Source organism: Corapipo altera, unplaced genomic scaffold (assembly GCF_003945725.1).
Source record: "Corapipo altera isolate COAL_440 unplaced genomic scaffold, ASM394572v1 255, whole genome shotgun sequence".
Lineage (NCBI taxonomy): Eukaryota > Metazoa > Chordata > Aves > Passeriformes > Pipridae > Corapipo > Corapipo altera.
Genome location: NW_020884929.1, coordinates 2,660,038 through 2,672,506, shown reverse-complemented (window position 1 = coordinate 2,672,506; position 12,469 = coordinate 2,660,038). Strand labels below are relative to the sequence as shown.

Below are 12,469 nucleotides of genomic sequence, written 5' to 3'. Positions count from 1 at the left end.
GTCTAAAATAATTATCATAGATTCTTGCTTGTAATGTGAAGCCGTGCCCAAAACCTTACATTTTAAGTCCACTGTTTAAAACTGAATTTATTAACTAACAGCACTACTCTTAGTTATATCAGCATAGCAGTTTTCTTCTTTTCTGTTGTTGCCATAACTCAATTACCTCTAAACTTATATTTTGCTACACCGAGTAAATTATTCCAGATTTTTCCTGTGCAGCAAGATAATGGAAGAATTTCAGCTCTTCTCTGCACAGCTCTTTTTGAACAGAAGATTCAGTCAGGCAGTGGCACTAACACTTCTCCCTTCTCTATCAAAGATACCTCTTAAAGAGCTGTATCCCACAAGAGGATCATGCATTACCAAGCACTGACTTGTACACGATCCACAGCAATCATTTCCATTTGCTGAGTTACCAACTCACACCACAAGTTCTTAGTAGTTCTCAGGTAAAAACACTGAGATTTACATTACCCAGCGTTTTCTAAATTTTTTACACCACTCCTGCAGCTTCCACTTGTATTTGGGCAGATAAGTACTCCTCCTTACCATTTTCCAAAATCATTAAGGGAACTAATGAGTAGAAGCCAAACTGACCTAACCCTGGCCCAGCCCAAGCCAACCTTTCATCACTTCAAGTTTCAGAAATTCTGATTAGTCCACTGCATGCAAGCAAGCAATTAATTCAGGTACCTATTCTATCAAAAACCACAAAGAACTCTGCTGACAAAGAAGCATTTAAATTGCTGTTAAGAGAAATATTTTTACCTTTATATTGGTGGCACAGCCATGTTCTACCACGTACAGATCTGCTCCATCCATGGCCAAGCGAGTCATTGTGTACTTTAAGTCATCAGATGTTGGGCATGGCCCAGGCACACAATTCATCTGGAAAACAGGGAAAAACAAAAGGGAAATACATGTAAGCATCTAGATCAATTTGTGCCAATCCTTTTGTTTATTTTCTGTTTAACAGAAGCCTAATACTAGAGCAACAAGGAGTTATTTATTCTACAGTATCAACATGGGTATGATGTGGTGTTTCTGTGCTGAGGTTCATTTTCCCTTGTGCATGTCTAATTCTTCTGTCCAGCAATGTCAGTGGACCCAGCTGGCTCTCCTGGCTTCCACTGTGTGTATCCATGGGAAAATCCAAAGAGAATCATTTTCCTTTTAAAACATAATTCTCATTTATCAAAGGAAACATTCAATCTGACTATATACTCCACGTGTCCTGATAACATTAAGGCTCCATTTCTGAACTGTTCCAACCTGTGCACATATGGTGAGCAATTAAGAAGGATGAAAGGGTACCTTTGAGTCACAGAATCGACGATCAATCCCATGCTGGCAAATCACTACGGATTTGGGCCTTTCCAGTTCGAACTCCCGGCACACCACATGGAATACAAAGGTCTGTCCCCATTCCAGAAGACATGCCAGCTGTAAGCAAACAACAACAGCACATTGTCTAACACCACCTATGCAAACTGAAATTTTGGTGTTCAATGGAGAGCTGAAAGAACAACACCAAAGGCTGGGAGGTGGGCAGGGGTAAAAACAAAGACCCCACCATGCTCGCTCTTTACACAAAGTCTATTTCCTGATTTTTATTCCTATGTGCACCACAACATGCAAGTCTGTAGGTTTTTCATGGAAAACACTGTGACACAAAACAATTTCCTAAATTATTTCCTAATAAAAGGCAACAGCTTTTCCTGTTGCAAACTGAGAACTTCACTGTAAAGACAGAGCTCCCCATGTTTTACCACAAAGAATACCTCAAAGTACTTTACTACCATTCATAATTTAAATGTCAAACTTGCTTATGTGTAAGCAAGTTACATTTGGAAAGCATAGGAGTGCTTTCCAAATGTAAAGTGGCTCAACAGAGCACAGCTGATTCTTGCTAGACCTACTAATTAGCCTATTGTTGATTTAAGTCTTTTATAGAGTTAGCTCGCTCATAAAGGAAATGATTCATGACCGTCTGTCTCTGTTGTGAGAGGGAAATGGGTTTTCTTTGGCTAGCCAAAGGAAAGGGCACTTAAAATCAGCAGTAATTTAAATGGAATTTAATACAGCTGTGACTGTCCTGCACAAAACCTCTCCTCCTCCCTTTAGTGTTGTCCCTTCACAAGTTCTTGCAATACATCACACTATGGGAGGAAAAAAGCCAATGACCCTGAAACAGCAAATTCAAGTTCTGCTCCATAGCAGTGCTGACAAGTAAAAATATATATAAACACCCTAGATGCTGCATGCAATTGAGAATGGCTTTGTAAGGAAAGAAAATCCTTAGGTTCCATTAAGCATTTAGAAATGTTCTTTAACCTTAGAGTACTTCGAATCATCTATGTTTAATTTTGAATCACAAAGCAGTGCAGTTAAAACTACAGATTATTTCAATCAGTGGCAGCATTTTGGGAAATATCACTAGTAATGTCTTAATATCACTAGTAATGTCTTGTACATATAGCATGAAATTGTATCTGGAGTCTGTTCTTTAGATTTACTGAACTTGTTTCCTGTTTATGTGCCTTATTTTGATTTTATTTGCTGCAGAAGTCTCAGGATGAAACGTGTTCAATCCTAGAAAACAATGCCCATTTTTAGAGGAACAAGAGGATGTAGAAGTGTCTTAAAAAAATTAAAAATAAACAAAGCAAGTAGTAATCAGTGAATAGAATTTATGTACTTTTCTCATGCCTCAGAATACACTGGCAAAGCAAACTTCTTTAAAGAACTGGCAGATCACAGCAGAAATAAATCAAAGTGATCTGCTTGGATACATTCATCTATCATCCATCATCACTTGGAGCCACTCATCTATCTGGAAAAATAAATGTATCATAAATGGCACAACTAAAAGGAGTTAGTGCTAGGACTGAACTAATAAGATCCAATACTGGGAAAGCAAACTGTGTTCCTGTGGGACCAAGCAGCAGAATTTATGCAGTGAGCAGCATCACTGCCTCCGACTTTATAACGTGACTTGGACAATACCTCATTTGGCACCTCCTATCCATTTATAGAAATTATTAGATTTTCAAACTATAAAGGTTACTTAAGGCACAGATGCATCCAAATCCAGCTAAGACCACGTGCTTTCCAAAAATCCATGCCATACCAGTTCTAGAAGAAAGAAGAAAGGTAATACTTCAAAGTAAATAGTTTTTAGATGGTACCTGTGGTGCTGTAACTTTGGCTGTAAGGCTCCCAGCCTGGACATCTATGAGCCATGCATATTCCAGAGTATCACTTCCAAGGGGCAGACCTTCTGCTGAAAACATGGCATGAGCCCTCAGCTGCAGCCCTGACAGGCTGATGTGACCCTCCCGAAGAACCTCATCCACTGCAGGTCTCTGTCAAGGACAAGGGAGTTAAAAGGCAATTCTTGTAAAAAAAAATAAAATTCTTAAAAATAATATTTCCTAGAGAACCTTCTCCAAAATGTTTTTAAGCAAAATTAAGGAAATGCAATCTTGTCTTTTGTGCATTTCACTAAAACACAAACTGGACAGAAATAAAGATTTTAAAACAGGATTTTCCAACAAGAAAGTTCCTAGGAAAAAGGAATTCAGTTTTAAGATCAACACAACTTCCACAATACAGACACACACATGGAAACATGTAAAAATCAGATTACTGACTACCTGATAGTTGTCATTAAGGAACAGATTCACTGGAGACAGTACAAGCTGAAGCATTGTTTCCCTAAATCCTTTCTTCATCTCGAAACACAACCTTTCCAAGAAAGCTGTAGGGCACTCTGGACCATCTGGACTGCAATGCTAAAATAAAAAATAACCACATCTGTTTCAGAAAATACACAACATGGTTGAAATTTTGAGATTAGTGGCAAATCTCTGAGTAGGAAGCATGATAATTTTCCTTCAAGTGGATACTCAAAAAGAAGCCTGTGAAACTTTTGACAATTGCATAAACAGCAATTCAAGACTATTTGGGCAAATCCAATCTTTTATTCCTGGGGACCTCTCAGAACACAGCTGCACACAGCAGAGTGCACCATTAGAAGACAGATTTGCTAATTAGCAGAGAAATCATAATGGTCAATCGAAAATATCACACAAATTAGGTTCAGTGAATAAAAATCATATAAAAAATTATCCAGTTCTGCCTCCCAGATAAGCAAAACAAATGATGTCTCAAATCAGTTTAGCCACGGTTTCAGCAGAGAGTATACACATGCTTTGGTAAGCACCACAGTGAATAAACATTCCAGGGAATTAAATTTAGCTCCAGATTAAGAAACTAAAAAAATAAATAAATTAAATAAAGCAAATTATTTTAGGATTTTAAAGCACTTACCACTGGTAATCGTCCGTGCACTTTGTACAAATTAACAAGCACAGTGATATCCCAGGGGCGTAAAGTGAGAGGGTGAACTGGTTTGACTGAACTTTCATTCTCTTTTTTATCATTTTCCACTCCCACAGCTGTCCAGCCAGAGCTTGAGGATGTTGACAGGGACAAAACAGGGCTTGAAATAACCTCCTCAAAATCAGTGTACATGTCATCTTCCCCGAAGTAATTTTCCTAGGAAAAAGAATTATGACACGTAAGAAACAAATGAAAAACATGTTGACAGTGTGTTGAAATACAAATCCAATCTTCTGTCTGTCAGTCCTCCCTAAAATAAGTGGTATAGCAACAACTTACAGCTAAAGAAACATATATATTTTAATTTTATGAAAACTGGATAGCTTAAATGAGCAAATTTAGGCCATGTGCTTTCATAGGAAATGAAGGGGCTCAGTAGTTTTTGCAGTACTGGTATTTTAGATGAACGTAATACAAATATTATTATTGACATCTTTAAACAGATTTTGTGCTTTTAAAGACAGATAACAGAGTAAGAACACAAAACACATCCTGCAGGAAGTCACCCTCATCCAGTCTTGTTTCCAGCAAACTTAAAAGTCTTAAACGTGCTTCTAAAATATTAGATCATAAACATTTCTCACTCGGGTCTAAAAGCCACCTTGTTTGTAAGCAAATCCTCCTCAATTATCTAAAACCAAAGTAATGTTGCCAAATTCTACGGGCAAAATCTATCACTAATAAAAATTTAAAAAAAAAAAAACACACCTTCTTCTATTTTACTTATTAAATGCATCAGAATCAGATTTCTGAGAATTTGTCATGTCCTTGCCCTTAAAAAAAAAGCTGAAGAAGAATTTTCTTTGGGTTTTTTTTTTATAAGGCAGACCCAGCAGAGGGTAGTAAGAAATCCAGAAAGTCCTTAGTAAGAAACAGAGTGTGCAACACCAAAAAACTACTTCCCGAGATTACAAGGCTTATGATGCATGTACAGGAAACTCCAGCACGTGTATTAGAAAAGATAATGAAAACAAACTGAAAACAACATTTCAACCACAAATCAGGAAAACGAACATAAAAAAAACCTCTCCCAAATTCTTCCAGAGGTGCTCCCAGCACAGCTGGACAAGAAGATCAAAACAGAGCCACAAAAATTATAAAAAGAGCAATAAATGCACATTTTTAAAACAAGGTATTAATCTAAATTTTCCCTTGAGATTTAGAAGAGAAAAGCTAGATTTCATCTGAGAAATCTGCACCTAAAAATTAAATCATTATAGAAACAAGGATCTAATGTAGCACTGCTTACATCTACCTCCAGAGGCCAAGAGCACTGAGAAGTGCTGCTTTGCTTGGAAAGACAGAACTACCTCATGAATTATGGGTTCCAAAAAAGGGGCTCAATCAACAATTCAAACATGGGGGCTTTTCCTCTGCATCAGGAGAAATCAAGCCTTCCAAGATGCAACACCGGCCTATTTTTAATCTTATTTATTTTATCAACAACATGAAAAAATAATGAGCTTATTTGCAAGTCCTATACCCTAAAAAACTGCTATCCATTGCTTACATGCAATGCTTACATAAATTCATGAAAATTACTGTTTCAGTAATCCCCTGCCTCAGAAAACTCCTCATCCTCTGACTCAAAATAACAGCCTGGAGAGCATGACCTTAGCCTAGATCTGCATAGGTTGAAACAGACCTCCAGAGAAAACAAACAAGCAAAAACCCACCAAAAAACCACCCCAAAACCACACAAAAAACCCCGAAACCAACAACCACAAAAATCAGCTAAACCCCAAGTGTTTCACTGGTACTCAAACAGTGTTCAACTGCCTCTGCTTTTGTCACCACAAGGGAAGGTGAGGGAGGTGGGAAGAAATTCAACTGTTTCTAGACACCCTAAAAAATCAGGAACGGAAGAGGACACAGCAAAAGCAACACAAGCACATTGTAAAGAATAACAGATTTACATCAAGGAAAGGATGAATCATTCTTCTTCACTATTTATTGAAGTAACTTTTTAAATTAAGCTTATTCTCCTGGCCTTCCCCATTCCCCTCCATGATCCCAACTTCAGAAACTTGACAGAATCTAATTAAAACAAAATCAGACAGATACTTGGGGCACTCTGCAGAACTTAAAATGCACTAAAAGTATGAGTTCTGCTATAACTTTCCATAAAAAGGGTTGTTTATATAAGCTCTAGTTATAATCACGATTTTATTTTGTATTTTACTGCTGCAAAACTCCAAGAAGAAATTTTCAGCACATGTCCAGAGCACACACTATGCCTTCAAAGGAAAATTATGCAGATGTGGGTCTACATATATATATATATGTATATGAATTTTTCTCATAAGCCTGTGCCAATTGAATTCATCCCTATCAAAGTCATTCCAAACTAGTGCTTACAAAAAGTTTCCCTCCAAATTCACGTCTTCTGCGGAATTCCAGTTTTCCATTTCAAACTCATCGTTTCCCTTTCCTACACGTGGCCATCCACAACTGTGTTCCCATGCCTACCTTTATGGACAGAAAGGCTTTGAGCAGGGGTCCATACAGGGTTATCTGGGAATCTGGGGAGAGTTCCAGTTCCACGTGGAGTTTATCCGGGGGCAGCTCGGAGGGGTCGAGGGGCAGGCGGGTGGAAGCTGTGGGAGATGAAATCACACTGTCGGTTGTTTTCTGCGACGGCCTGAGCACAGACAACATTGTTTCTTCCATTTCTGACACTTTGGAGCAAAATAAAGCAGAAAACAGATTTTGATCGCAAGTCAGGCTTCTGTTGAACAAAATTCGGTGAATATTAATGTGTATTAAAGATATAGCTTGTATTATGTGAATGTGTCTATGCTACAGAACTGGTTTCTCATCTCTAGTAACTATGGGAAGACAAGAAAATATAGAATATTTTAGTCCATGTTAATTATGCAAGAGAAAAACAATCCCTCGAGTTCTGAAAAAATATTCCATTTATTTATCTTGCTTTTGAAGTTAAACAGAGACATGCTTTTATTTCAGCAGCGTAGAAGATTTCCCACAACCCACATCTACTGCAGAGTAAACAAAAGGGAATAAACATGAAAAGTGCAAAAGTTGTATTAAAAAACTGACTCCAAAAAAAAGAGAACCAGATGTTGCTACCGCAACAAACACGTTCTATGAGCAGCACAGATTAGAAGTAAACTGGACTGTGCTGGATTATTCAGTGAAGGAAGCTGCAAAATTACCTGTGTATGCACCAACTTTCAAGTGCAGGTTTCAATTGCTACCATTCTGAGTAAATGTTTTCAAAATGTGAAGAATGCACATTTGACACGAGCTGGCAGTCTCACAAGAGCACTGAATGAACATCTGCAAAATCAATCTTACCTTTTCTGCTTCGTCCTCTAAAATTTGAGTTCTTTTAGATGTGAATTGTTGGAACTCAAAACCTAAAAATGCTCTCCAGCATATCTTCTAACACCTGCTGATTGAGGTCCATTCAAATTAGCCCTCATTATTCTTCTAATACCTCTCCTTCATCAGTTCTGCTTCTACCGTCTCAACTTGAAAGAGTTTTATGTCACCCCATAACTTCCTGCATACCTCCCTCTGCATTTAAATTAACTTACTTGTATCTGTGTTTAATGTTTTATAACTTTTTTTGCAAGCACATGCTTAGAGGATATTTGTTATTTAGAAATATTTAGACAGATAAATTTAGAAAATTCTTCAATATTAGTGCTAGACTGACCAGTTTAACACTCATATCTGGTGGCCATGGTTCTTCACTTCAACAGGGCTACAGTGAAATCTCAGAGTTTCATATCCATAAGAGGAAGACAATGTGATTATATATCATATATAATGTGTTTAAACATTTAAATCCCAAGACAACATCACAATATCTGAAGGGAAAAAAAAGCTTAGAAAAGCTAAGAAACGTGATATTACCAAAAATATCGTACTTCCTATTGAATATACCAATATTTAATATACCAAGTGGTATTTTGTCTTGTGCAACAACCCATTTAAGAGATCCACTTTGTTAAGGACAAGGAGAAGGGAACTACAGACAGTATCCTCTTTTTTCCACAAGGAACTGGGACACAGTCTGAAATTTGGCAGCATGAAATGTTGTCAGTTTTTAAATCAAAGCTGGTGCATTCTAAAGATCAGCACAGTCCCATGAGACATATAACAGCAGTGGAGTTCCAAATTCCAAATGTGATCCAACCTCATAGCAGCTTCCAAAATGAAACATGTTAACAAGAAAAAGGTAGTGACACTTACAGGATTGTTTTAGCTGCTCATCTGCCTTCTGAGGATAAATTGGGTGCCATGAGTAGTCGATTGTAAACATCACACTCGGGACTGTCCAGCATTCAACCCATCCAGCCCTTTCAAAAAGAGACATCATGCTTTTATTTGAAGTCCAATACTTCCATTAAATATCTTTCATGAACTTATGAAGTTGCTTTAATCACGAATGAAAGAAGCAAATATGATCAGCCAATATAAATATAAATCCAAATAAAAACTCACTCTTCTTGAGTGATGTTCCTCCATTTGGGTTTGCCTGTTTTCTGACCACTTTGACATTCTGAGGACATACAAGACTCAGGATTTATTTTATTAGGCTGACAGTCTTTCACCAGCATGAAGAGGGAGTATTTACTAGGATGGCAATCTGGTAGGTACAAATGAAGATCAACATCTTCTCCCTAAAATCAAACATTAGGAACAGAAAAGTCACTTTCATTCACTTTATGCACAGTGCTCAGGCTATTTGCATATGTATGTGCCATCATCTCCACTTTACAGGCAAAGTTAGACAAGAAATCTTTGTTTTCCCACCAATTTCTACTACAAACTCAAGAGCTCTATAGTTCTGAACACTTACAACTCCAGTAACTTGCACATAAAAACACACCAAACAATCTGTAAGACATAGGGGCACAGCTTTCAGTGATTCCTGCTCTTTTGTTGTTCAAACCATACTGTTAAAGTTATGTAGCAGGCCCAAGGCTACCCTACATTCCAACTAAATCACACTTAAAAAAGAAAAAAACCATAAATCAATGCTTTCTTTGCTATAAAATTATATAAAATTATCAACATCCCCATCAACTAGTTTTTTATTTTTAGTAGTAGCAGATAGCTTCTATTTTAGGGAAGACAAGAAGTACAGTCTTTCAAAGAATTATCTGTGTCTGCTAAAAACACTTTATCATCATCATCTATTCTACAGAACCTCTTAAAAATCTGGAACATGGCTCTGGAAAATGGTTTGGGGGTACTTGCTCCAGTATTTGATTCTATCATTGAACATACATTAGATTTCCACATTTCATAAATAAAAAGAAGCAGAATTTCAAGTGATAAAATACACACACTGACTCAGAGTCTATGTAATAAATATACATATTAAATGTGTGTATATACATATGTGTGAAGCACATGCTTGTATATATTTTAAGAAAGATTTTTATTTTTATATATATAAATAAAAACAGTCTATGATTAAATGCTTCATACAAGCAAACTGAAACCATTTGCCTCTGTGTTACTCAAAGAAAAATTCTATGAACTTAAATGAAGTGATACAGAGTATTTTTCTTTCAGGAAAGAAATAATTAAAAATGTCCTGATTCAAGAAGCTATCTCATATTTAGAAGAAAAAAGAACTTACCCTTAAAGAGAATCTAGTATTGCATGTGGTTGGAACAAAATCAGTAAAAGGCAGGCTAAAAACAATGTTCAGTGTTTCTCCACAAGCTGCCAGATAAACTGGGAGAGAAGAGGAAAAACAAACAACAAAAAAATCTGTCAAAATTACTGCCTATTTTGTTCTTACACAAGTTATCAAACACACAGGTAAAAATAATGAAAATATATTAAAGAACTCAGAGGAAATTGCCATTTTACCTACAGTGTATTTACAGTAATAAATTACTGGTATAAATTATTCTCAAACTATTTACTCCCCACAGCTTGTCCTTTCTAGAAAGACACTGTACTTAGCACTATGAAATTGCAGGCAAACAATAAAAATATCTGTAGTGTCTGATGCTTTTCTTTATTGCTTCAGATATCAATTTTTAGACAAGAAAACACACACTGAAAGTTCCTCCGGTTTCTGATGAAGTGTTGAGCTCATTTTTAACTAGAACACAATTTAATGATTTTTAATCCACCATCTTCTTTCTATGTTGAAATTATAAGATTTGAGCACAGTGTAAACTACTGAAATGTTGAAATATTTGAATTCTATTACTCTCTCTATATATACATATAAATATACACTGTATATTTTGTACATTATTTTGCAGTATGTACTACTTCTTCCAAATAAAAAAAATGATCTCACCATTCTCTTGTTGTTTGGTGGAACAGTCAATCCAATTATGTTGATTTGCTGCCCAAATCATTTCAAATTGATGAAACATGACTTTGAAGTTCCACATATATGGAACAAATGAAAAAATATCAGGTGCACTATCACTGGACCAGTCTTGGATCAAATCTAAACCCACACAAAGTAATAAAAGGCAAGTTAGTAGCAATCAAGTGAGAGATTTCTTCTTTTAAGATTTTAGTGTTGTAGAAGTTCATGATTGCCCTGAACACATCAGCAAACAACATTAAACAAATCAATAACTGTGATAAGAGATCTTATAAGAAATAAATTTAAGATCACTTAACATAAATGCAGATCAAATTTAGTTCAGATATCAGAAAATTAAATTATGTGTATCTCTACTGAAAAGTAAGAATATCATGAACTTCGACACACAGAAGCATCAGGAACTTTGTTCTCAGAAACAATTTGTTGTCCTAAATATGTGAAACCAGACAACCTGACCTTGCACAACTCAGCAAAATTTGACAAGAAATCCCAAAGAAAGAATATTTAATTTGATATGTAACTTATTTAGTAAAGAGGTTACCTGTAAAGAAGCTTTTCTGAGCAAAGATGAAGTGATAGGTTGCTTTATAAACCTCAAGCTCACATTGCCACGTCTGGGGCATGTTCCATATCCGGGGATAGCTGGCATTAATATGGAACTGTGAACAAGATATTAAAGCACCAGAATTACCTCAAAAGATGACAATGCTTGACCCTGTAGCTCAGCAGTTTTCACATATGTACCCTGCTGAATAATTAAAATTGTTCTCCTGCTGGGATGAACAGAAGGCCTCTCCAGTTCCTTAATAATTTAATCTCTCTTTCTACATTTGAAGGTCAAGTGTTAGTATATTAATTTATTTAGAAAGGTATATTATGAATCTGCTGTAGTAGATGTACCAAGCAATTTATAAACAAAGTTTTCATCAATACACCAAAGAAAATCCCCCAGAATACAATATTTTTCAACCATTAATACAACACACAAAATCAAACATTAAAAAATACGACCCTAATAAGGTCATTTAAAAAACAATAAGAAGGGTAATCTACAGAATGACAGTATTGTAGAAGTGAAATACTAGGCAAACAAAAGAATAATACAGTATTAGACCTGTCTCAAGTAGTTCAGGCACACTTAAGTACTTTTAAGTACTTTTAAAGTATTTATGTGCACACATTCTATAGCAGAGTTAGTGAGTGTAATCATTTATTAAGGCAAAGCCTGTACGAACATGTGGCTACACAGTAAATGAGGCAAGATCTGTAAATAAAAAAACACTAACTTGGTATATAAATTATGTAAGCCACTAGAGTTGCATGTATGGTTATCTGTGTATATATAAATTCTTATATATATAGTCTTGCAAAATACATTCAAAAGGCATTTTTCTCTATTGTTTAAGAACCTAAAGGCTGCTCCATAGAAAAATAAATATATATTCTTCATAAAAAATCTTCTAGAGATTGAAGCTCTATGTTTATTAATGCAAACTTACAGCCAGCATTTCTGCTTCCAGGAGAGTCCTGTACTGCATACTGCTCGTGGCATCAACATGCAGAAGCTGCCCTTTAATTGTGGGTGAATAGCCTGGCAAACAAAAGTTATCAAATAATCATTCAGACATAAGAGTTACACCAATATTTAAACATCCTTCACCAGCGATTTCAGCAGGCCACTAACAAACAAGAAGTATCCTGATGGATTCACGCCTTAATGTCTTG

The 12,469-nt window shown here is 36.1% G+C and overlaps 1 protein-coding gene across 12 annotated transcripts in view; it reads right to left on the bottom strand.

Annotated features, from left to right (window-relative positions):
- The window catches only part of KIAA1109 (KIAA1109 ortholog), an 84,258-nt gene that overhangs the window by 55,300 nt on the left and 16,489 nt on the right, over positions 1–12,469 (bottom strand). For 11 of the 12 annotated variants that reach the window (XM_027658849.1, XM_027658850.1, XM_027658855.1 and 8 more), the window contains exons 12-23: positions 12,244–12,335; positions 11,286–11,403; positions 10,706–10,861; positions 10,028–10,125; positions 8,881–9,059; positions 8,629–8,735; positions 6,877–7,085; positions 4,336–4,563; positions 3,660–3,797; positions 3,192–3,368; positions 1,318–1,446; positions 772–891 (exon numbers count right to left, since the gene is read on the bottom strand). In XM_027658849.1, coding sequence (XP_027514650.1) covers positions 772–891; positions 1,318–1,446; positions 3,192–3,368; positions 3,660–3,797; positions 4,336–4,563; positions 6,877–7,085; positions 8,629–8,735; positions 8,881–9,059; positions 10,028–10,125; positions 10,706–10,861; positions 11,286–11,403; positions 12,244–12,335 — 1,751 coding nt within the window. The remainder of the gene's footprint in view (positions 1–771; positions 892–1,317; positions 1,447–3,191; positions 3,369–3,659; positions 3,798–4,335; positions 4,564–6,876; positions 7,086–8,628; positions 8,736–8,880; positions 9,060–10,027; positions 10,126–10,705; positions 10,862–11,285; positions 11,404–12,243; positions 12,336–12,469) is intronic. The other variant, XM_027658854.1, reaches the window with a different exon arrangement.